This window comes from Mytilus trossulus, chromosome 7 (assembly GCF_036588685.1).
Source record: "Mytilus trossulus isolate FHL-02 chromosome 7, PNRI_Mtr1.1.1.hap1, whole genome shotgun sequence".
Lineage (NCBI taxonomy): Eukaryota > Metazoa > Mollusca > Bivalvia > Mytilida > Mytilidae > Mytilus > Mytilus trossulus.
The window spans coordinates 74,781,380-74,807,583 of NC_086379.1; the positions used below are offsets into that span (position 1 = coordinate 74,781,380).

At 32.0% G+C, this 26,204-nt stretch overlaps 1 protein-coding gene and 2 long non-coding RNA genes across 4 annotated transcripts in view; 1 reads left to right on the forward strand and 2 right to left on the reverse strand.

The window, feature by feature from the left end:
• LOC134725804 (uncharacterized) overlaps positions 1–26,204 on the reverse strand; it is a 145,342-nt gene that overhangs the window by 89,823 nt on the left and 29,315 nt on the right. For both annotated transcript variants that reach the window (XR_010108602.1, XM_063589972.1), the window contains exons 16-23: positions 25,778–25,948; positions 22,239–22,358; positions 18,176–18,373; positions 17,636–17,818; positions 16,612–16,760; positions 14,848–15,001; positions 13,866–14,072; positions 13,206–13,406 (exon numbers count right to left, since the gene is read on the reverse strand). Coding sequence is in view for 1 of the 2 variants with exons in the window: in XM_063589972.1 (XP_063446042.1) it covers positions 13,206–13,406; positions 13,866–14,072; positions 14,848–15,001; positions 16,612–16,760; positions 17,636–17,818; positions 18,176–18,373; positions 22,239–22,358; positions 25,778–25,948 (1,383 nt within the window). In the remaining variant the exon portion in view is untranslated. The remainder of the gene's footprint in view (positions 1–13,205; positions 13,407–13,865; positions 14,073–14,847; positions 15,002–16,611; positions 16,761–17,635; positions 17,819–18,175; positions 18,374–22,238; positions 22,359–25,777; positions 25,949–26,204) is intronic.
• Positions 476–9,236, reverse strand: LOC134725807 (uncharacterized). The gene is made up of 4 exons (XR_010108603.1): positions 9,037–9,236; positions 5,903–6,038; positions 1,623–1,693; positions 476–691 (listed from the first exon to the last, which is right to left on the reverse strand). It is a non-coding gene; the product is annotated as an uncharacterized LOC134725807 (long non-coding RNA).
• LOC134725808 (uncharacterized) lies at positions 9,392–12,459 on the forward strand. The gene is made up of 3 exons (XR_010108604.1): positions 9,392–9,470; positions 11,013–11,140; positions 11,886–12,459. It is a non-coding gene; the product is annotated as an uncharacterized LOC134725808 (long non-coding RNA).

Here is a 26,204-nt window from a genome sequence, read left to right on the forward strand (position 1 = left end):
TCATATTACAGACAAGACTTCACTTTTCATTAGCTCTGTTTGAAAACACCAATAAACAAAAGAAATGTCTGTAACACGATTTTCATGTTTCTAAAACCTTTATCAAGTACATTTGACACTAAGATGTTTGAAAAGACAATGATATGAAATATTTGATGGAATAAAAACCTACAATCTTTGGTCTCTGTAGTTTCATTGGCAGTAATACCACAACTCTTTTATACAGAGGTCAAAATTATCTTAAATAAATTTTGTGGAATGTTGTACATGTATTTGACAATTTTTGTTAAAATGTTACTCATGGTTAAACTAAAGCGTACACATTTGTTGGCTACATGTAATATGAAAAGGAAAACCCAAAAAGTGTATTAATGGCATCAATTTAAATACAATTTTGAAGTTGTTTCCCTTGCATGTTAAATGATCTGAGATTGTATAATTGTTTTTAAACATATTAAATGAAAAAGTCAATAAATCTGCTTAAGAATATATTTATATTTTTTCTCTCTGTTGTCTATTTGTTGCAGAATATAAATTTGAAAAAAACTTGGATTTTGATTTCACTCTACTTTTATTTACAGCATTCTCAAAACGTTACAATCAACTTTTTATGTTTTTGTTGTTGACATAATAACATTATCAATTGAATGTTCTTTCTTCTAAATGTCACTCTTCTTGATGTTGTCTGTATCTGAAAAGAAAACAATAATATTCATAATCATACATTTAAACTTAATTGTAATGAAATAACCTCAGTGACTTAAAACATGCTTTTCTGTCTCATTTTTGTCTCTTGTGGAGAGTTGTCTCATTGGCAGTAATACCACATCTACTTTTTTTTATATTTTTCTCCTTTTGATATAACATATTTGAATAAAACTGGAAAGTATTTGATAAATATAAATATTTGTTTTGCTATCAGTAAATTAAAACCAAACTAAATATTATTGTTATACACATATGTATGTTTACCAGTTTTACAAACTGTTGATACCTATATTTTGGCATTGTACAAGATCATGTTCTTATCCTATGACTAATGGCGGTATATTCACTAAATCCATTAGATGTGTACTGATTGATATTTAAGTCTCAGACACATGATTTTTGGTTTTACATTTGGCATGAGTTTTGCTTATTTTAAATTCTTCTTCAATGGTCTCTGGTAATGCTGGTGGAGAGTAATGACTCATTGGCAGTATGCAATCATACCACATCTTCTTATTTTTATATTAAAAAATTGTAGCTAAAAATTGGGCACAATGAATATTTGTAATAAAAACAATCTATTGCAATACAAAACGTAACCACAACTGATCTTTTTACTTACAAAATCGAACAGTTTTTAAAGTGTTATTACCATAAGATGTTAGTTGGAACTTTTCGTTCATTTATTTATAGGTATTAAATACCCATGAAACTTTTAGTTTAAACATATTTGTTTATAGTGGATTGGGAAACAAGTTTTGCAACTTCTATTAATCCCTTTCCACTTTGCGTGAAACTTTTAACAACTGCAATGTGTTAGGAAAGGCAAGGATTGCATGGATTAAAACATTTTTTTTTTAAATCTCTCTCCAAATATTACATAATTATAAATATATATTTAAACACAAACCTACTTTTTTGGCCTACAGAAGTCCATTCTATGAAAATATCCTTTGGTTATGTATGCTTGGCTTTCCAGAAACTCCTGTAACATAAATATGAAATAAAATGAAGTTTTGGATACATTCTTTATAAGATGTCATTTTGTATTAATTATGAACATGGTAAAGGTACAAATAGTTTCAATTCACTCTCAATGACAGTGTTTTTCAATAAAGGGTTACAGCTAATTTCCTAATGCATGAAGTGCAAAATGTTGGTTAGCTTGCTTGCTTTGTTTGTATATTGTGCAAACATATTAGGATAACACCCAATTGAATTCAAATATAATATATACCATGTATACAGGTTAAAATATGCCTATACATAATTTGTTTAAAGATGTCAATCTTATTCACAAAGCTTGTATAAACAATTATACTAACAAAATAAGCAAGCAAGCCAACCAAAGTTTTACTTTGCAAGCAGAAGGAAATCAGCTGTAATACATGCCATTTTCTCGTTTGAATTGTTTTACATTGTCTTATCAGTGTTTGGCCTTTTCTAGCTGACTATGCAGTATGGGCTTTGATCATTGTTGAAGGCCGTACAGTTACCTATAGTTGTTAATGTCTGAGTTATTTTTGTCTTTTGTGGATAGTTGTTTCATTGGCAATCATACCACATCTTTTTTATATGCCGTTCATCATGTTCCTTCCTGTTAGACATCTCTAAATAAAACACTGATTCACTATAAATAGTTGGTTTATCAAAATGTCAGTTAGTCCATTTTCATTATTTTGTTTTTTAAATTAAATATGCTTAATTAATTTCACAAGAGTTTAAAGAAAATTAGTGGGGAATGTCTCCATGGGACACAGATGAAGCCCCCTCTTGCATGTGCTCTAAATGCTTTGTTTTCAGAGATATACTTTTTTTGTAAGCCAAAATCTATATTTTACCCCAATGTTCAATTTTCCATACAAGGCGGGTTAAATTACAATAGCTGTATTTTGACCTAATGGTCAATTTTCCATAAGGTTCAAAATACCATATATGGGCCATCTTGCAATTGTACGAGTTGTTTTTTTTTTGCTGTGTATTTACTAATGTTGATTCATTGATATATACCCCTTATAATTTATCAGTTGTTTCTCTACTGCATTTTATCCTTTTTTATAAATTCTCCTTACTATTTGTAACAGCAGTGAATCCCAAACTCTGTCTCACTAACAAATCTCAGATAAAAAGCAGTTCAGAAAGAAAGAACTTTCAAGAGGTTTTAGTTGAATGTTTAGTAGAAAAGTTCAAATTTCTGTTTGGTCAGACAAACACTTAAACAGTTTGGCACAGACTGTCAGCTGATTGTAACAGCAAAGTAACCTTAATATATATATAGTAATAAGTTTCAGCATAAATAATGTATTGAAAGCAAGTTGTCTTACAAAGTTCATATTCAATACAGTAAGTCTCGCAAAGAGCAACCAGATGCTTCGCAGGGCGTAGCTTTATACGACCGCAGAGGTTGAACCCTGAACGGTTGGGGCAAGTATGGACACAACATTCAAGCTGGATTCAGCTCTAAATTTGGATTGTGATTAAATAGTTGACACAGCATAGGTTTCTGACACAGAATGAATGTGTTCTAATGAACTTAAAATTTTTGTTTTCTCTTAGAGCAATTCACTATGCTGTTCAATATTAATCCTCTCAAAAAAATGTTTGAAGAAATTTTCTTTTTATTCATGAAATTTCAAATGAGAAAAATTGAACCCAATTTTTTAATCACATCCCCCTTTCCCTTATTCCAAAACTAATCTCAATTAAAATATTCTAATGGAGTTTGCAACAATAACTACTCATTTAAATACATCATAAAATATTAAGATGTAAAAAAAACTGCTTGTTATCACTGAATGGTAAAGATTATCTAAATTTATCAGTTGGTAGTAAAAAGTGAATATACATTGTATATTGTATATAACAAAGATTTAAGTTGATTCTGGACAAAGAAAGATAACTCCAATTAAAAAAAATCTTGCAATAAGATATTTCTTGCTTACAATTTTGGACAAAGAAAGATAACTCTAATTAAAAAAAAATTTGCTATTTCACAATATTGTGAAATTAGATATTTCTTGCCATTGCACAATACTGTGCAATTGAAAAGACTTGCTATTCCACAATACTTAATATAATAATTTTAGATCCTGATTTGGACCAACTTGAAAACTGGGCCCATAATCAAAAATCTAAGTACATGTTTAGATTCAGCATATCAAAGAGGCCCAAGAATTTAATTTTTGTTAAAATCAAACTTAGTTTAATTTTGGACTCTTTGGACCTTAATGTAGGCCAATTTGAAAACGGGACCAAAAATGAAGAATCTACATACAGAGTTAGATTTGGCATATCAAAGAACCCCATTTATTCAATTTTTGATGAAATCAAAAAAGTTTAATTTTGGACCCCGATTTGGGCCAACTTGAAAACTGGGCCAATAATAAAAAATCTAAGTTCATTTTTAGATTCAGCATATCAAAGAACCCCAAGGATTCAATTTTTGTTAAAATCAAACTAAGTTTAATTTTGGACCCTTTGGACCTTAATGTAGACCAATTTGAAAACGGGACCAAAAGTTAAGAATCTACATACACAGTTAGATTGGGCATATCAAAGAACCCCAATTATTCTATTTTGATGAAATCAAACAAAGTTTAATTTTGGACCCTTTGGACCCCTTTTTCCTAAACTGTTGGGACCAAAACTCCCAAAATCAATACTAACTTTCCTTTTATGGTCATTACCCTTGTGTTTAAATTTCATAGATTTCTATTTACTTATACTAATGTTATGGTGCGAAAACCAAGAAAAATGCTTATTTGGGTCCCTTTTTGGCCCCTAATTCCTAAACTGTTGGAACCTAAACTCCCAAAATCAATACCAATCTTCCTTTTGTGGTCATAAACATTATGTTTAAATTTCATTGATTTCTATTTACTTAAACTAAAGTTATTGTGCGAAAACCAAGAATAATGCTTATTTGGGCCCTTTTTTGGCCCCTAATTCCTAAACTGTTGAAACCAAAACTCCCAAAATCAATCCCAAACTTTCTTTTGTGGTCATCAACCTTGTGTCAAAATTTCATAGATTTCTATTAACTTAAATTAAAGTTATAGTGCGAAAACCAAGAAAATGCTTATTTGGGCCCTTTTTGGCCCCTAATTCCTAAAATGTTGGGACCAAAACTCCCAAAATCAATACCAACCTTCCTTTTATGGTCATAAACCTTGTGTTAAAATTTCATAGATTTCTATTGACTTTTACTAAAGTTAGAGTGCGAAAACTAAAAGTATTCGGACGACGACGACGACGACGACGACGACGACGACGACGACGACGACGACGACGACGACGACGACGCCAACGTGATAGCAATATACGACGAAATTTTTTTCAAAATTTGCGGTCGTATAAAAAAACGAAAGGCCACATATTGTTTTTGAAACAATTTCACCCCATGTCAGATTTGCTCTAAATGCTTTGGTTTTTGAGTTATAAGCCAAAAACTGCATTTTACCCCTATGTTCTATTCTTAGCCATGGCGGCCATCTTGGTTAGTTGGCCAGGTCAAGGGACACATTTTTAAACTAGATACCCCAATGATGATTGTGGCCAAATTTGGATTAATTTTGCCAAGTAGTTTCAGAAGAGAAGATTTTTGTAAAAGATATAAACTCAGATTTACAAAAAATGGTTAAAAATTGACTAAGAAGGGCAAAAACTCCTAAAGAGGTCAACTGACCATTTAGGTCATGTTGACTTAATTGTGAACCTTACCTTGCTGAACATTATTGCTTCTTACAGTTTATCTCTATCTGTAATAATATTCAAGATAATAACCAAAAACAGCAAAATTTCCTTAAAATTACCAATTCAGGGGCAGCAACATAACAACTATTCATCTGGAAATTTCAGGACAAACAGATCTTAACCTGGTTACAATTTTACCCCATGTCAGATTTGCTCTAAATGCTTTGGTTTTTGAGTTATAAGCCAAGAACTGCATTTTACCCCTATGTTCTATTTTTAGCCATGGCAGCCATCTTGGTTAATTGGCCAGGTCACCGGACACATTTTTAAACTAGATACCCCAATGATGATTGTGGCCAAGTTAGGTTTAATTTGGCTCAGTAGTTTCAGAGAAGATTTTTGTAAAAGTTAACGATGACGGATGCAAAGTGATGGGAAAAGCTCACTTGGCCCTTCGTGCCAGGTAAGCTAAAAATTTGCACCATACAAAAAATATACTTACAATTGCTGAATTTTACTTGAAACATTTATCAGGCGTCTTCCCATGTCATTTTCTTCACCATTTGTGGAATTTTTTAAACATCCATGTACATGTACCTTCCTGCATGATATAGGGGAGGTCAAATTTGATAACTGGCCTAAAGGATAAAAAGAAATCCATTTCATAAAAATCTTAACAGAAACTATTTTCATATTAATTTACAATTACAGTGTTCATGTGAAAGCCAAAATGAAGTTCATAGATATAAGAAGATGTGGTATGAGTGCCAATGAGATTACTCTTCATCCAAGTCACAATTTATAAAACAAGTAAAAGTAAACCATTAAAGGTCAAAGTACAGTCTTCAACATAGAGCTTTTTATAAATTTATAAAATCTGGTAACTCAAAAACCCAATATCTACAATTATAAAAATTGTAAGGGATCTCATGTCAGAAGAAATAAACAATTCACCAAATTTTTTGCAAGAAAATGAAAACATTCTTGAGTTATTGATCGAAAACTGGAAAATCAACCTTTTTTATGGATATAAAACCTAGTAACTCAGAAACGTAAAATGTAAAATTTATAAAAATTGAAAAGGAGTTCATGTCAACAGATATTAAAAAAAAATCACCAAAATTTCTTGCAAGTAGGAGAAAACATTTTTGAGTTATTGACTAAAAACTGAAGAATCATCCTTTTTTGATGAACAACCCTGCTACTCAGAAACTTAAAATATAAAATTTATAAAAATTGAAAGGGAGCTCATGTCAAATTCACCAAAGTTCATGAAGTTTTATGCAAAATGGTTATATTAAAGCATTTATGAATTCATGTCCAACATGTTGACCATGGACAGACAGACAACGGTATACCATAATACATACATGTATGTACTCCTATAAATGGGCGTATAAAAAGAAGAAACAAGAAAAACTTAGTAACTTAGTAACTACATCAACAAACAAAAACAAACAAAAACTACTAAACATCAGATTCCTGACTAAGGACAGGTGACACACAACTGCAGGGGTTTTAAACGTTTAAATGGTACCAAACTTGTACCCTTATCTGAAACAATAGTGGCAATTGTAAACTAAATTTAACACAAGGAAACAAAAATTGATCATCATCCAATGTAATCCTGAAAGATGGACCAACAGTGCCTTAAATTCTGAATGCCTACATAAGGCAGTCTGCATAAAGTCTCAGGGGCAAATATTTCAGATATCAGTATAAACAATTCATGTCAATCAAATAATTAAACTAAGAAGTGCATTTTATACTGAACTCACTATATTGGTTGAGGGAATATGTTGATGGCAGTACAGTGACCTATAATTGTTAATGTTTGTGTCATTTTGGTCTTTTGTGGATAATTGTAATCATACCACATCTTCTTTTTCATACATATTTTGAACAGGTGTATAAATATTTTATATATTAAAACAAACCTTAGTATAATGATAAAAACTGATTGTATCAAGTGCTACAATATTATATATTATTGCAGTGAGGTTAAAATCTCTGGCATTTATTGATTATCCACAAATACTTATCCGAGAATTTTTTTTCTCTATCATATATACATGTATGTTATGATATTTTTCTATGATCATCCATTTTGAACTTGCAGTTGTCCTATAAAAATAGGAGATGTGATATGATTGCCAATGACAAAACATTTAAGCAGATATGATTGGCTGCGTTTGAACATCTCATTTATTATGGAGTCGAAGCTGCTTGATTTATTGTTTTTAGTGGTTGACAGGGGCTTGTTTAGTAGGCCAGACCAGCTTTTACTGTCAATAGCGATCGCTAACCTACATTTTTTGTAAATGTATATATTGTTTTTTTATATAGGATAACGAATGCCATTGACAGTAAAAGCTTGTCTGACCCACCTGTGAGGGTTTAACTGCTTCATTAATCTCTTTTTATACGATATATTTTGTGTGGTACATGTATAATGCTATTGTGTCGTTATTGCCAATTCTTTTTTTCTTGGTGGTCCTTGAGAAAATCTACTGGTCCTCACTATCAAGTCTATTAAAACATCTTGGTGGTTAAATCCTGAGGACTGACACTTTTCGCAAACTCTGATTATACATTTCAATGGTTATAAACAGATAAAAGAGGGACGAAAGATACCAGAGTCATAAATCGAAAAATAAACTGACAACTTCATGACTAAAAATGAAAAGGACAAACCAATAGTTCACACGACACAACATAGGAAACTAAAGAATAAACAACACGAACCCCTCCAAAAACAAGGGGTGCTCGGGAAGTGTAAGCATAAATGGTCATCTGGTTCTACTTTACGGTCTTAACTTGTTTACAAAATTATGACGTCTTGAAAGGCTATTATAATTTTTTTCTTTGACGCCTGAAAAAGTAAGGCGTCAAAGAAAAAAAATATAATAGTCTTTCAAGACGTCATAATTATTTGAACTAGGTCTTAACTTAAGTCAGCAACCATTTGATTTTCGGGGGGGAGGGGGGGCTATGGTTTTTTTGGAAAAAAGTTTGTTTCCAGGTTTTGAAAATATTTGTTTTGGACCCTGAGAAAAAAAAATGTTTGTTTCACCCTCAGCTGCCACTATATGTAATGCTAAAATTGAAAGAAAAAAAATGTTTTCGGTTTGTCGCTAAAAAATTGTTCTTCGCCGAAAGGCAGAGACGTATTATATGTCTCTGCCGAAGGCGAAAAAAAAAGTTTGCACAGAAAAAAACAACATAGCCCCCCCCCCCCCCCCCCCCCCCCCCCACGAAAATCAAATGGTTGCTGCCTAAGTTCGTGCATGTCTTTATAATTCAATTACTAAAACTGGATGAATCACAGAAGATTGATTCGGGTGAAGCTCTACTGTGATAATCATATTCAAGTTAGTCCGAGATTACTCTGACGTCCAACGGCTGTTATGCCAGACAAGCTGGGGCCGGTGGAACACACCCAGCTTGTCTGGCAAAACAGCCGTTGGACGTCAGAGTAATCTCGGACTAATTCAAGTGAGGTATATTTGCCGTTATTTTTGATAGGATTTCAAACTCCTATAGGATAGTCCTGTGGATAAATAAATCAGTTTTGGAAATGGCAAAATATCCTTTATGAAATGTTAATCAAATAAAATATTAAAGTTGAATTCTTACACATCTTGTCTTTAGTGTCCTAGATTGAAGATATCCTACATTGTCCTAGCTGCATCCAAGGGTTTGTGTAGTTGCTGCATCTCATTTCTTCCATAAAATTTGCGTTCACGAATCATGATGTCAATATCAGTGTCGTCTGTCTGAACGCTCGTTTCCGGGTGAACCGTACGGGCTAATATTAAACCAAAGACGAAACATTTAAGATTCCATTTAAACGGCATTAAATGATTGAAATCTATCCGAAGATTCATAAGTCATTAAAACAAGTAAACATGATTAATAATTGTATGTAACCGATTGGACCTTAAAAAACTATATGAATGTGGATTCCGTAATTTCCTCGGAGTCTCTATGTCAGTGTAATGGTATTTCCCGCGGTTATTTTTGTACAATAAAATACGGTATAACTACAATTTTGCAAAGTCTCAATCAGTGTAAGTATATCGATACTGTGAATCAATTAACATGAAAAAAAAACTCTGTAATTTCTAATTAATTTTACTGGACACATAATGATATTAAACACACGGGCACCTGGTCAATTCGTCACCTTATTTAAGCCCATTTAAGTCAAATCGGCACCTTTTTTCAGGAAATTTCTGCAATTGATTTTTTAACTGCCACCTTATATTAAAAACGGTTTTCATCTTTTATATGAAAGAAGTTTTTGGTACTTTTCTCTACTGCTGTATAAGGTAATACAGACGAGGAAAAAAAGAAGAGAAAACACTTAAATTTTATCACAGATTTTTTTTTAAAATAATCTGCCTTTCCTGATTTTCCTGATCTTTTCAGTGGCAGATCCATAACTTTTTCTGACTGACCTAACGGGGGCCCGCTCCAGTCATGCTCCAATGATTCCCTATATAATCAACAAAATTTTCCCCACAAAAGGGGGGAGGGGTAAATGTATAATGGTAGATGGAGATCCAGCACTGTATATAAATAGAGCACCTAGATTCTACATGTAAAAATATGGTTTCTTTTTCAAAGGAGGTTTAAGGATCAGTTCAATTATATTAGATAGTTTATAAAACAATTATGGGAGTCTTCAATAGTTCACTTGCAAAACATAATAGTAATTTTGGGTGTGGACGTAACCACTGTGGGTTACCCGAATTAAAAAGGGGTGGATTTGACTTTTTATGCCATATTGACTATCAAAGGTGCCCATTTGACCAGGTGCCAAACATGGCAAAATGACCAGAATTCAGACACAGTGTTAAAAAAATTAAGATATATATACAATTTTTTGTTGAAATGCACACTACACTGGCAGCTTTGAAGCTACATTAGATTGTAACTTGAGTTATATTTCTTGTAACTAATTATACATGTGCTAAAAATTATACAGTTTTGAATGATGATATTGAAAATAAGGAGATCAATGTAGTATGATTGCCTATGAGATTACTATCTACTTATGTCCATACGAACTGGATTTAAGCATCTATATAGGACACCTTAATACCTTTAACAATGAACAAAGCTCATACTGTCAGCTACAAAAAAATGTATAACAGGCCATCAAGGCTTAATGACATGACACAATGTTAAATGATTTGCCAAGGTAAATCAAAAATGGCAGACTGCATCCCACAACAACTAAATTTCATCTGGACTTAGAACAGGCATAAATAGAATGTACATGTACTGGGACTGTTGTGTAACAGCACAAAAGAGGAACAAAGTGGTGAAATCGTTTAGAAATTGTTTTGATTCATTGAATTGGAACAAAGCTAAAAAAAACATCTAACATGAAGACAAACAATCAAAACTTAATAGTACTTTCAGTTACTAGTATTGAAAGCTCATTAAAAGCTAATAAAAACTCAAACATTAATATATAAACCATTTTTTCCCATACACATAAACATATATATATATGTATAGATGTAATTATCAGAGCAATTTGTTTTACAATTTTTGTTTAACATTTTTAATTATCTAATAAACTGATATATTTTTTATTAAAGTTTCCAAGCAAGTCAATACATGCAATAACAAAAAAAATTTGGGACAAGACAATGTTTAAAAAACGTGATCAAAGAAAAGAAAAGAAAATGTACTTGTAATCAACACTGGAGAAAAATGGACTCTTCAGGTAAGAAGTTTTATTCTGCAATGACTTTTGTTTAATAGTTTATCTGTTTTTGAATAAAAGAATATGTAAAGTATATTTTAGTGGGACAGCATCCCAACAAACAATAAATCAGAAGAGATATCAAGTGGTAAATATTTTGCTTACTGAATCAGACAAAATTAATACCAAATGTGCCATGCTATAAATTATCCTTCATCTGAAGAAGGTATGAATATACATATATGCAACAGGAATTTTACAGAAAAAAAATCTGTCCTTTATTATGTCTATATATATATGCTAGCTGCAAATTTTTCACTGCATTTGCATAACTAGTTAGGTTAGTACTTTTTCATCTTTTTAAAATTTTGTCTTGCAAAACAACACATTGCAGGGATAAAGTAAATGCATCAAGTTTTCATTTTATCCATGTTTTTACATGTTTACACATTCTTTTTCCCATACAATGTTTTGGTGAAGTTAAATAATAGTAGTTAGTACACATGTTGCCACTTGGAAATATAAATGATATGAAAAATACTATTGTGAGCTCTCTCAAGCCTAGCTTTAGAAAACTGCATTTGTTACTTATTTCAAGAATATATACCTGTTGATTTTGCACATTTTTTTCATAAGAATGTTCATTATATTTTTGCCTTTCATGAACTTTTAACTTTCAGTTACATTCAGTTCTTGTGAAATTTGACATCTCTTATATAAACATCACAAATGTCTTTTTACTTAATCATCTTTTTTATGTTTACAGAAGAAATTGTCACATGGAAATGTCTTGGGCAGATTAAAAAGAAGAAGTAACTGTGCCAGGAAGCAGTTCCAGTCATTTGCAGCAACAGGACTGTGATGAATAGAACTTTAATATGAATTGAATCAAAATATAGAATTTAACAAATTTGTGTCAGATGATATACTCTTATGATGCTATTGAAGGACATCAATGATGAGAAAGAAGTAAAGGAAAAGACAATAAATGACAGCATATCAAATATCACAATGTATATTAAGTCAGTTAATACATTGTTTCAACTACATACTTTACAGCATTTCATTTTAACCATGTGTGAATTTTGTCTATTCAAACTTAACCAAATGCTTTAAAATTAAGATATTGAATATTTTAGGCAGACATGTTTTCGTATTTTTTCATTTATTTTTCAAACTTTCAAGTTATTACATTCTTCAGTGGCGGATCCAGCCAAAAGCCCATTTTTCAAAGGGGTTTTCCAACCAAGGATAAAGGAGGGATTCTAATCGTGTCTTTCATTTTTAAATTGTTAATTTCCACAATAAAAATAAAACATATAAGCCAAAGATAAAAAAATCAGTCATAAAAAAATTTATAATTTTGAAATTCATGTAAAACGCATGTAAAACATGTATTTTACATGAGTTTGTATTAACACGCGTTTTACACATGTGAAGTATTTCATATGTTTTGTAACGCATATTTAATATATGTTTTTGCACGCCTGTTATATGCATGTTGTAAAAAACATGCATTAAACGCACAAAAAACATACGTTTTACACACGTTTTCTTTAACATGCGTGAAACATGCGTGGCACTTTTTGCTGTGTAGTCAATAGATATAAACAATTCACTTAAGTTTCATGGTAATTGGTGAAAGTGTTTTTGATTTATTGTCCGAAGTGTGGACGACGGACGGACAGACGGACAACAGTATACCATAATACGTCCCATCTAAAAGACGACAGGTGTATAAAAATTCTAAAAATTTCATCATGACTTTTTAATTGTCAAGGTCATGCCTTACCTTTCTATTCAGTACTGAAGGTTATGATTAAAATTTCTAACATTTGTCAGATTTCAAGTTGATCTTTAGATCTTCTAACGGATTGATAAATCTATTGATGAAGTTATTCTCAACTAATGGCCAAAAGTAAAGGTTATTCTGTTGTATACTTTTTCTTATGTGTTTATTACTTATGAAGGTCTTTCATACATATTCATATCTGAAATTGTCTGCAACAAGTGTATGTTCTTATTCTAAGTTAGTATGTTCAATAAAAGATATGCGACATTATTTTTATAATTCACTGATACCAACCTAAACACTGTAAACTTCCTAAATCCCATTGACCGTCTGCCTCACATTTCACCTCTATATTAGTAGATCCATTAATGCTCTTTCCGTCAACATAAAATAAACTGGAACATGAAAATTCAAACATGGATCCATATTTCAAGTTTGAAGGATAAGTGAAATTTGCTCCAGTTATATTAGAAGGAGGATTCCCGCAGTCAATTTCTACAATATAAAATAGAGAATTAGAAATAGGATTTTAAAATTTTGCATTAGAGCTAGTGGGGCATACATGTCATATACTAAAATAATAGGGAAACAAAGCAGGATTATTTTTTTAAATCAGACCTAATTGGAGCTTAATTTTAGAATAAGACAATTCTATAGAAGCAAACATGTTATATATCCTTCAAAAAGCCAAAAGCTCATCACAAATAATATACATAATATCTTAAATGAAAATACCAGACCATCTAATAGAAAATCAAAGTCTAATTGACATATTAGCATATAAACACTCATACATACATATTTGAAACACTGTTCCACTTGACATGCAAATGTTGGGGTTTTTTTTGCTGAAAAAGGCCCTAAGCTTCTTAATTTGAAGAGTATATGCAGTTATTCCCCTTGTCTGTTTTACCATTAACCTTACAGTTACCTCCCTTGCTGTGTTATACTAACCTCCACATTCATAATCATTGCCATACAGATAGTAAGAGTCTGTTGTCATGTTGTAGATACATTTCCTTTCCTTGGTAAACTCCTCCTTTCCTGGTACAGTACAGTTCATGTTTAAGGTGTTGCCAAACTGCACAGATACCTCATGGCTGACTGATGAAGGCTGACGTATCAAACTGTGTGTCTTGTAGGGGTCCACTAAACACACACCTATGTACATATATTGAAATAACTAAATTAAGTTAACACATGTTGCACAGAACATTAAATTTTAAACATGTATCATATTTTTTAAATTATGAAATGTAATCACATGTAAGAAACATCTATAAGAATTAAGTCAAAAACATGCAAAGAATCAATTTATGTTTTTGATGAAACAATTTGACAGAATTCCTTATAAAATTTCATTGAAAAATTGTTTCACGGTTCATATACTTTCAAGTTCACATTGGCATTATTTTTGCATTACTGTTATTTTTTCACCTCAAGAGAACTTAGCTTCCACTGTGTGCAGAAAGTATTATAAATCCAAGAATTAAGAATTAATTAATCATTCTATGCCAATTAATATATTAGTTTTAAACTTTCATTTTACTCCATACTGACACCTTTTAATGCCACTCCCCTTTAATACTCCATAGTGACGCCTTTTGCCGCCTGTGTAGTACCTTAGTTGAAATGCTTTGACTACTAAATGTCTGCATCAGACTAAATAAAATTTGTATCCAATATGAACAGGATATTCATTAGAAAGTCTGACTTAAATTTATTTGATGAAATATTTGTTTTTCACAATGCATTAATACTTTAAAGCATATTTTCAGCATTTTATTGAAAAAATCCTATGCGAATCAAGTATGCAAAAAAAAAAAAGTATAACATTGAGGAAAGGGTTAATATCTTTGATAAAAAGGTATAGAATTTCAACTATGCTCTAGTATTGCTGATACATGAGAACTCTAAGAGAATCTTCTATACTAACCTGTAGTAATTCTATACACAGATGACCTCCAAATTCCCCCACATATTTCCTGTGTGTTCCCTACACAGGCCATGTTACATTCCTTCTCAGTTCTCTTAGTGTACTTAGTGCTACCCAGTTGTGTACCATTACCACAATAACACTTATTTCCTGCCTGTACAAAACATATTTACATAAATCTATTATTCACATTATAATTATTGTTTGAGATAAAAGGAGATAAATTGAGATCCCTTTGATAATGTCGAGAGTCAATCGATTTCCAGCAAACTATTTGAAAAATTTGTAAGGGTTCCCCGGAACCCAGTGTCTCGCCTACTTTTGCTGTAAATCGCAGGCTTAACAAAAATGAGGAAAAAATCAATAAAAATATTCCTCTTGATACTATCTTATGATTGTAAGAAGCTTCTGTCCAAGTTTGGTAAAAATCTATGATAGTTAAATGAATAAATTAAATGTTTTGAAAACTTTAACTGCAGACTGTATGTAATGTTAACTGGAAGAAAATAGAAGTCCATTTAAAAGTAAAATACAGAAAAAATGGAGTTATGTTTTTACAAAATTTACTTCTGGATACTATCTAATGATTATAAATAAGCTTCTGTCAAAGATTGGTACAAATCCAGGATAGTTTAAGAAAGTTATTAAAATTTAAAAAACTTTAACCACAGAGTGAATGTAATGTTACCCCGCAGAAAAACTAAGTCCATTTAAAAGTAAAATACGGAAAAAATGGATATATTTTTTTACAAAATTTACTTCTGGATACTATCTTATAATCATAAACAAGCTTCTGTCCAAGTTTGGTACAAACCCAGGATAGTTTAAGAAAGTTATTAAAATTTTAAAAACTTTAACCACAGAGTGAATGTAATGTTATCCCGCAGAAAAACTAAGTCCATTTAAAAGTAAAATACGGAAAAAATGGATTTATTTTTTTACAAAATTTACTTCTGGATACTATCTTATGATCATAAACAAGCTTCTGTCCAAGTATGGTACAAACCCAGGATAGTCTAAGAAAGTTATTAAAATTCTAAAAACTTTAACCACAGAGTGAATGTTATGTTTCCCTGCAGAAAAAACTAAGTCCATTTATAAGTAAAATACGGAAAAAATGGAATTTTATTTTTACAAAATTTCCTTCTGGATACTATCTCATGATCATAAACAAGCTTCTGTCCAAGTTTGGTAGAAATACAGCATAGTTTAAGAAAGTTATTAAAATTTCAAAAACTTTAACCACAGAGTGAATATTTGTGGACGACGCCGACGCCGACGGAATGTAGGATCGCTTAGTCTCGCTTTTTTGACTAAAGTCGAAGGCTCGACAACAAAGCTTCATTCAATGTGTTCCTTGTTAAGTCAGGAGCGTTTCATTCATTGGTTGTCTTTAGATGCTGGCGCTCATAATTGTTTTACTTTTATTGTTTTGTCTTATATATATCAGGCTATATGGTGATCTTTATTTAGTTGATTAAACACATACCATTTGGACTCTGTTGGATAATTGAACCCCTTAAACTAAATTTTATTCCTATCAGTATGAAAAGTTAATTTTTCAAAAAGGTTTTCTATGTCATCTTTCCAATAAAGCACACTATGAAATGTACATGAACAATACAATTCCCTCCATGGTAGTTAGAAATCAACATTGAATGCAAGACATAATAACATTGTCTGTGGATTTGTTGTTACATGTGTATATGTTTTAGATCTTATATTTCTAAAAGATTACATCAAATGAATGTTCATTATGTTTACCTGTGTTGCAAAATACTGATCTGAATTCCATCCTGAAAATGTGCATTGTGTGAAACAGATTTCTGCTGACAAAGTTTTCTTTTCATGCATTTCCTCCAACATTGGATCAGTGTCGTCATGATAACAGCCAACATATGTGTAGCTGTATGCTGAAAAGATAGAAATGTATTGAAAATCTTGCTGTCTCATGGACTGACAACAAATGGAAGTTTTTAACAACCTTGACAGGCTATACATGGACTGTAACAGTTTGACTGTCTTATATAGTCTTCATGAATTGCCATCAATTTCATATTTTTAAGACTTGAATAAAAAGGCCTTATATATAGTAATTATGTTCTGTGAGTACACTTTTCCTAATCAATGAATAAAAAAGAATGTGTCCCAAATACACAAATGCCCCATCCACACTATCAATTTCTATGTTCAGTGGACCGTGCAAATGGGTTAAAATCTCTAATTTTGGCCTTTTTCAAAAATTAGAAAGATCATATCATAGGGAACATGTGTACTAAGTTTCAAGTTGATTGGACTTCAACTTCATCAAAAACTACCTTGACCAAAAACTTTAACATGAAGCGGGGCAAACGGATGAACAAAAGGCTGAACAAACGGAAAAGAAAACAAAACAAAATGCCCATAAATGAGGCATAAAAACTTTAATGGCTTCATACAGTCATCCATGACAGGTGATATAGATCACTATATCAAACCCTCTCCTTGTTTCCCTAATTGATAGTCTCTGCATAAGCAATGTACAATATATCCCCCTGTACTGAGAAATTGATATTCAAAAACTGGCATTGCAATAAATATATAATACTGGTCTATTTTTAAAAAATGTCCCAAATCAGTTCAAAGTCCTGGAATGCCCAAGGGATAATTCTTCTAGTCCTCAGGGTATCCTTTTTTTAACGATAAAACTCATAACTACATTTACCTTGACATATAAGAAAAAGACTTGGTGATCATTCTTGCATCAATTCAACAAACATGTTTCCATTTTCCAAAACATTGCACTAACCTTGACATTTTGGAAATTTCCTTGGTGACCACTGTCCAGTGCTGTCACAGGTGAACAATTTTTTGCCATTCATAACATAACCAATGTCACAGAAATATTGTATAGTATCTCCATACTGATGAACAGTTCGATGGGTCATCAACATACCATTATCTATTGAGGGTGGGGTCGGACAAAGTTTGCCTAAAAAAAATTAATTGTATACTGTATATTTAAAAAAACAATAGTGTGCATTTAATATTGTAATTATTGAACAACTAACAATGTCACACAGATCTTCAATTTATGCCAATGGATAGTCCTTATTGTTAAGTCATTACTCCATAAAGCAGCTGGAAATTTGAGAGATATGAGAGATATAATTAAAATTTTAATGCAATTTGTTTAATAACCATGTTTATAATGAATTTCTATAAGATACAACCAAATATATTGCCTACTTATACAAGAAAATCGTATTAAAATTGCCAAATATTCTTTTCTGACAGACATCAAAGTGTGTTACTCATGATGGTTATTTTTACCGTGAATGCAACTTACGAACACAAGTATGGTCCAATTTGTAAACTTTTCCCAGATTTCCATTCTCCATAACTAATGGTACAGTGAAATTGGCTGCAAAATCTTTGGTAAATAACTGATACCCTGTTTTCTTACAGTCACACTGGTACCCTCCTGGTACATCGTTACACGTGTGGTCACAGCCAGCTCTGTCATCCCTGTCACATTCAGGTATATCTGTAGCATAAATACATTTCTTGTCAATGGTGGGATTAAAATCATTTACAAATTAGTTAAGTGCCACACATTAATGTAACCATGTGTGACTGCCAAAAGCTGTCCTTGAAACATGGTTCTATATTTTTAGCTCACATCAGGACTGAATAAAGTGCGTCAATGATGTATATTTACTGAAACTCTCATGACAGTCACTGTATCTAGGGTTTCAACTATTTATCAGACTACCAATTATTCATGACAACCTAGATCTGAACATTAGGGATGTATCTGCCCCAGACCATATGAGTATTTGGACCATATGTGTATGTTCCGAACCATACGAGTATTTGGACCATATGCTTATACTCATATGGTTGGACCATATGAGTATAATACTCGTTTGGTTATTAACGGGCCGGACCATATGAGTATTGGGACCACATAGGTATTTTTTTTTAAATTACATTATTAAAGTTTCAATAATACAAAAATTTGTCTAAAAAAAACAATGATGTTTAGATGACAATGTATTTTTTTTTTAATTTAAATACTACGTAAAAATTAAATATTGATACCATAGTTAGTTTTCATCGCTAATTACATTCTTGCATGTAGGCTTGGGTGACATTTACTTCCACACGGTATCATAGCTTTTTTGCATTTGCAAGTCTTGGTTGTGCACGATCCTTTTCATTTACACCTTTTGTTTGCAAGTGAAAAGCTAACCTTTTTATAGCTGTGTACATTGATACAGAGGTCTTGGGCCATTCCAATATGTCTACGTTTTTTTTTAAGAAGCTCTAGACCTCAAATATTGTAGCACGACTGCAATACACCATACTCACAAGACAACTGAAATAAACTATGTTACTTTCCAGTGACTTCTTGTGTAACAGTTCATTAAGAAATTTTTGGAATTTATTTTATTAAGTCGACATATTGCTATTCACTCGTAATAACAAACCAGAAATGACCATCGGTATAAAATGTGTTTATTATAGTTTTGACAAGTAAGAAAAATTAACTGTGTGAAACTTCTAATTTTTATTTAGCTAATCGTTTTATTATAATATTATAATAAAATTACCTAATAAATATATGATACTGTCTTTTTAATGAACGAGTTTAGAAGTATTAAAAGTAAACTGTAACAGAGAGTTAATAACCCACACCATACGCGTACGGTCGGACCATATGAGTATATACCCATCTACGCCTATGGTCCAAATACTCATATGGTCTATGGTCCGGAACATATCTAATGTTCCAATGATATAAATTACTTATATCTTCATGGTGACCAACTTATAAATGTCATAACAATGTCAGTCATGACAACCAACATCTAATTAGTTAACATCAGGACTATATCACAATTTCTGGTCACAATGACTTGTGTTACTACCAGCATCAGACAAAATATATAACTTCAATATATAACAGAAATGTGTCCATAGTACACAGTGATGCCTCACTCACACTATCATGTTCTTCATTCAGTGGACCCTGAAATTGAGATTTAAACTGTAATTTGGCATTAAAATTACAAAGAGCATACCATACAGAACATGTGTACTTAGTTTCAAGTTGATTGGACGTAAACTTCATTAAAAACTACCTTGACCTTAAGCTTTAACCAAACTAGAGGCTCTAAAGAGCCTGTGTCGCTCACCTTGGTCTATGTGCATATTAAACAAAGGACACAAATGGATTCATGACAAAATTGTATTTTGGTGATGGTGATGTGTTTGAAGTTCTTACTTTACTGAACGATTTTGCTTCTTACAATTATATCTATCATGAACTTTGCCCATTAGTAACAGAGAACTATATTTGGTAAAAATTTACATAAATTTACCAAATTAATGAAAATTGTTAAAAATTGACTATAAAGGGCAATAACTCCTTAAGGGATCAATTGACCATTTAGGTCATGTTGACTTATTTGTAGATCTTACTTTGCTGAACATTATTGCTGTTTACAGTTTATCGCTATCTATAATAGTATTCAAGATAACCAAAAACGGCAAAATTTCTTTAAAAATTACCAATTGGAGGGCAGCAACCCAACAACCAGTTGTCAAATTCATCTGAAAAATTCAGGGCAGATAGATATTGACTTGATTAACAATTTAACTTCTTGTCAGATTTGCTCTAGATGCTTTGGTTTCATAGTTATAAGCAAAAAACTGCATTTTACACCTATGTTCTATTTTTAGCCGTGGCGGCCATCTTGGTTGAATGGCCAGGTCATCGGACACATTTTTCAAACTAGATACCCCAAAGATGATTGTGGCCTAGTAGTTTCAGTGGAGATTTTGTAAAAGATTACTTAGATTTATGAAAAATGGTTAAAGATTGACTATAAAGGGCAATAACTCCTAAAGGGGTCAACTGACCATTTTGGTCATGCTGACTTATTTGTAGATCTCACTTTGCTGAACATTATTGCTGTTTACAATTTATCTCTATCTATAATAATATTCAAGATAATAACCAAAAACAGCAAAATTTCCTCAAAATTACCAATTCAGGGGCAGCAACCCAACAACCGATTGACCGATTCAGCTGAAAATTTCAGGGCAGATAGATCTTGACCTGATAAACATTTTTATCCCATGTCAGATTTCCTCAAAATGCTTTGGTTTTTGAGTTATAAGTCAAAAACTGCATTTTACCCCTATGTTCTATTTTTAGCGGTGGCGGCCATCTTGGTTGGTTGACCAGGTCACGCCACACATTTTTAAACTAAATACATCAAAGATGATTGTGGCCAAGTTTGGATTAATTTGGCCCAGTAGTTTCAGAGGAGAAGATTTTTGTAAAAGATTACTTTAATTTACGAAAAATGGTTAAAAATTGACTATAAAGGGCAATAACTCCTAAACGGGTCAACTGACCATTTTGGTCATGTTGACTTATTTGTAGATCTTACTTTGCTGAACATTATTGCTGTTTACAGTTTATCTCTAACTATAATAATATTCAAGATAATAACCAAAAACAGCAAAATTTCCTCAAAATTACCAATTCAGGGGCAGCAACCCAACAACCAATTGACCGATTCATCTGAAAATTTCAGGGCAGATAGATCTTGACCTGATAAACATTTTTACCCCATGTCAGATTTGCTCTAAATGCTTTGGTTTTTGAGTTATAAGCCAAAAACTGCATTTTACCCCTATGTTCTATTTTTAGCCGTGGCGGCCATCTTGGTTGGTTGACCGGGTCATGCCACATATTTTTTAAACTAGATACCCTAATGATGATTGTGGCCAAGTGTGGTTTGATTTCGGCCAGTAGTTTCAGAGGAGAAGATTTTTGTAAAAGTTAACGACGACGGACGACGATGGACAACGGACGACGACGGACGACGGACGCCAAGTGATGAGTAAAGCTCACTTGGCCCTTCGGGCCAGGTGAGCTAAAAATGTAACCTGAAGCAGGTCCACAGACTGCCAAACAAACGAAAGGGACAGACAAACACACAAATGGATGGTTGAATTAATAAAACAGCCTGAAAAACATATTGACCTTAAGTGAGTCATAAAAATAAGATGTGGTATGATTGCCATTGAGACAACTCTCCACAAAAAACTAAAATACACAGAAATTAACCACTATATGACACTGTACAGTCTTGTTAATATCAGAACTCAGGGGTGGATCCAGCCATTTTAAAAATGGGGGGGGGGGGGGGGGGGGGTCCTAACCCAGGACAAAGGGGAGGTTCCAATTACATGTCCAAACTCTAATATATTGATTGTCCAAAAAAAATTGTCAAACCCCAAAACCCCTCCCCCACTCCCTCTGAATTGGTGCCTGGGACTGTATCCAGGAAAAAAATAATGTCTTAACTACCAATGTTGTCATGACAACTTACCTATACATTTCTGCTTAACATCAGGACTGTATCCAAGGTTACAATGACATGTGTAACTACCGATGTTGTCAACACATTTTTGATCACAGTTAGATGTACCTTCAATACATTCATCAATATCTGAAATACAGATTGAAATCATAGATTAGTAAAGAGGTTTTCAGCACACAATTGAGAACAGGGGTTGAAGTCATAAAACTTTGCTCAGTGCTCAGAGCACAACAATCATGCTCGAAACATGAAATCCAGCATTTTGATTGGTTCATTCTCGAGTCTGAGTACAAAAATCTTGCTCGAAAGTTTTATGACCGCAAGGCCAGGAGTCTCATATTCTCTCAAAGACAGAATTGTGCATTGAAGACAATATATAGATACACACCATTGATGACATAACATAAACTCTCTTAATTAGAAAACTTAACATTTTAACATGGTCAAAATTTAAAGCAAAGGGGACATAACTCAACTTTTATACTACAAATCAGACACTGATCATAAATATTTTTTCATGAACAAACTAAATAAAAAAAATGTGTTTTAAATATTGCAAAACAATTTGATGTCACAGAAGTGTATGAGGTGGCAGAATGACACATGGTTTCTTATAGTGATACAACAGCAGATAGTAGATAATTTTATTTTTGGGGTAAGAAAAAAACCTCACTATACAAGTCAGAATTAGGTACTATTTTTTATCCAAATTATCACAGGGAAAACAAGAAAAACTTATAAAATTGAGAAAGGAAATCGGGAATGTGTCAAAGCAACAACAACCCGACCATAGAGCAGACAACAGCCAAAGACCATCAGTTGGTCTTCAATGTAGCAAGAAACTCCCACACCCATAGGCCTCCTTCAGCTGTCAGCCTTTGCCAAACTAACCAAAACATCAGTGGAACAAACAAGAAATAGACCACAAAATTGTCTTTTAGAAATCAAAGAGCTGATAGCTCTGAAGTGGAAGAAGGTGAATAAAAAGTAACTTGAATTACCATAAAAGCAGCCCCACTTACCCAGGCTGCTTTGTTCCATTATTGTTAAAATGTATTTTTTTCTTCAAACAAGAAAAGGTCATAAGTACATGGATTTCCCATCCGTACAATCATTTTCTATGTTCAGTTGACTATGAAAATTAGGTAAAAACTTTAATTTGGCAGTAAAATTAAGAAGATCATATCAAGAAGAACACATGTGTACTAAGTTTCAAGTGGATTGGATTTCAACTTCATCAAAAACTACCTCGACCATAAACTTTATAACCAGAAGCAGGACGGACGGACAGACTAGAAAACATATTGCCCATAAATGGAGCATAAAAATAGTAAGACTTGTTACATACCCGCCAACTTTTGAAAGTTCCCATATGGGTTTTTAAAGGTTACCATTTTTAGCGACGTATTTTGCAAGATCTGGATTGTCTAGAAAAAGTGTCATATTTGTATGATGAACTTACATGCCTTTTCCTTAAGTCTGTTTGCATGATTCTACTTATATATTAAATCGGTAGAAAAAATATACATGAAGCTAGGAGACCAGGGTTTATTTTCCAGATTAAGAATATTAGATGCTTGTTGAAATTTCCAATTTTGAATAATAAAATTGAGAATGGAAATGGGGAATGTGTCAAAGAGACTGTGCTCAACAATGATGAACCTTTAACAGGTTGGGAACAACACTCCAAATGAGGGTAACCGAACTGGAAGATCATCACAACCCACTGTAAAAAATGAGCACAAAAAAAGTCATTTATATTCATATTATTTGATGAAACTTTTCCCCAAGAACTATGCATCTATTAAGTACTGAATGGTCAAAACATCACGTTTTTTATCGACATAAATTTTGTCGTAAATGTGACCAAATAATGTAGAAATTGTGTTTTTTCTTCAAATTTCCATCAAATTGTAATGTTTATAGTTCCCTTATTGACTCTCTATTTGAATAAAATAAAATAATAAGAAGAATCTGTTTCATGTTTTGTTTTGTTTTTGACAAATGATTGTTCACTGCTTGCAAATAAATCATTATATTTATATATCTTATCTGTATATATTTTTGTCTCCATCTCCTTATCATTTATAAATGTTTAGACAAGTAAGAAAGAAATAAGCTCCACATGTATATTTGCAACATCGTAAATTAATTAAAAAAATAACACACACTAACACTAGTACTGCATGGATTTTAAGCATTATGAAAGTCATATTTGTAGAAAGCTTAAAAAGACTTAAAAACAATGTAAAGTATCTTGCTATTTCTTAGCTTACACAATAAAATCTAATATATACTATCATTTACAAATTTAAATTTCAAGATTTTACTAGGAATTAGTCTATTAATCTGACTACTAGACCTTTTATTAGTAATTTTTTTTTATCTTTATTATAGACCTTTTATTAGTCTAGTTGTACATAATAATAAGAAACAAATTTAAAATATAAACTTCAATGTAATCCTTGAAAGGAGGTCTAGATTGCTAAAATAATTTATAAATTTTAATTTTTTTATTTGTCCAAAATCATTTAAATTCATTTAATCAACATCATTTTATGATTATTTGATTAAAATATTAATCATTTATAGTCTTTTTACAATTTACACTTTTAAAAGCAAAATAACTGAAAACAGGCTAAAACAAAGGGAAGTAACAAAAAAGTATTTCAATATTCCCAATACACATCGTTTTGATAACACAACGGCTGTTAGCCGGAGGTAAACATCGTTGATTACCAGTATGTTTGACACCCAAGCTGTCAAGTGAAGCCATATAATTATACATCTTCTTTGATGTTCAGGTAAAATTTAACACAGGTGTCAATTCAACCGTACAGTAGTAATAAGAAATGATCAAATATGGCGTCTAAAAATTTTCATTCATGAAATATTTCATACACGGGAGTGTTACGAAGGGCATCTAATTCACATGACAAGGAAAACCATGAATAAAGACAACACTTTATATATCCTTTTTATTTATATAAAAACAAAATCTTCTTGTCTGCAGGATTGCAATTTCGTAACTTCAAGGGCGAACTTGTAAACAGGGCGAGTTGTCCCAATACCAAATTCACGCATGCGTAATACAGATATCTACAGTTAAAACATCCTGTTACAAGTAAACAAATAACGTTCATGTGGGAGGGAGGATGAGATGAAATCTAATCATTTACATAAATAAAAGATTCATATTTACGATAGTGATTGTTTTACAATCATGATTTACAAATTAAATGATTCAGATGCCTAATCATGTGTAAAAATCGGTATAAGGAATCTAAGTTGTTTTGAAATTGTAATACACGAAATGAATGCGGAATACAGAGACTCAAAGACAAGGGTCGGCCCCTTAAGTCTTCAGAAGACTTGACGTCTTCTTCCACTAAAAACAAACATAACACAGGCAGTCCTGGTAAATTTTTTTGCAGTCAAGACTTGTAGGTCTGCAGATTTTCATGAAGTTTGGATATCTTTGTATAAAGTATGTCTTCAGTATCAGAATTTTTTTTTTTGTCTTCACAGTAAGACTTATTTCTACTTACTGTCACATGTGGGCAAATCCTCGTAAGTCTGGTTTTCATTACAAGTCAGTGTCTTTGTACCATTTAATCTAAATCCAACATCACATGTTACTGTAATCTCTTCCTTAAATTCAGGGAAGGTACTTTTTGAAAGTTTCCCATTCTTAATTTCTGGTAACAAACATTTGAGCTCTGTAATATAAAATATATTCTCCAATTTCAAATTGTTGTTTTGATAAATTTTAATAAACCACGAGGTGTTTGAATTTCTCTCCTGTTATTTCTGCCCATATCCATTCAAAATATTGCACTAAACTAATCATACCAATTCTATTATAAGAGAAACAAATTTTACCACTTGTGCCTGTTCAATACAATATTTATCCAATTAAACTACCTTAAGCCTAAAAATATCATAACAATTAGTGTTTTTAATAAACAAATGTAT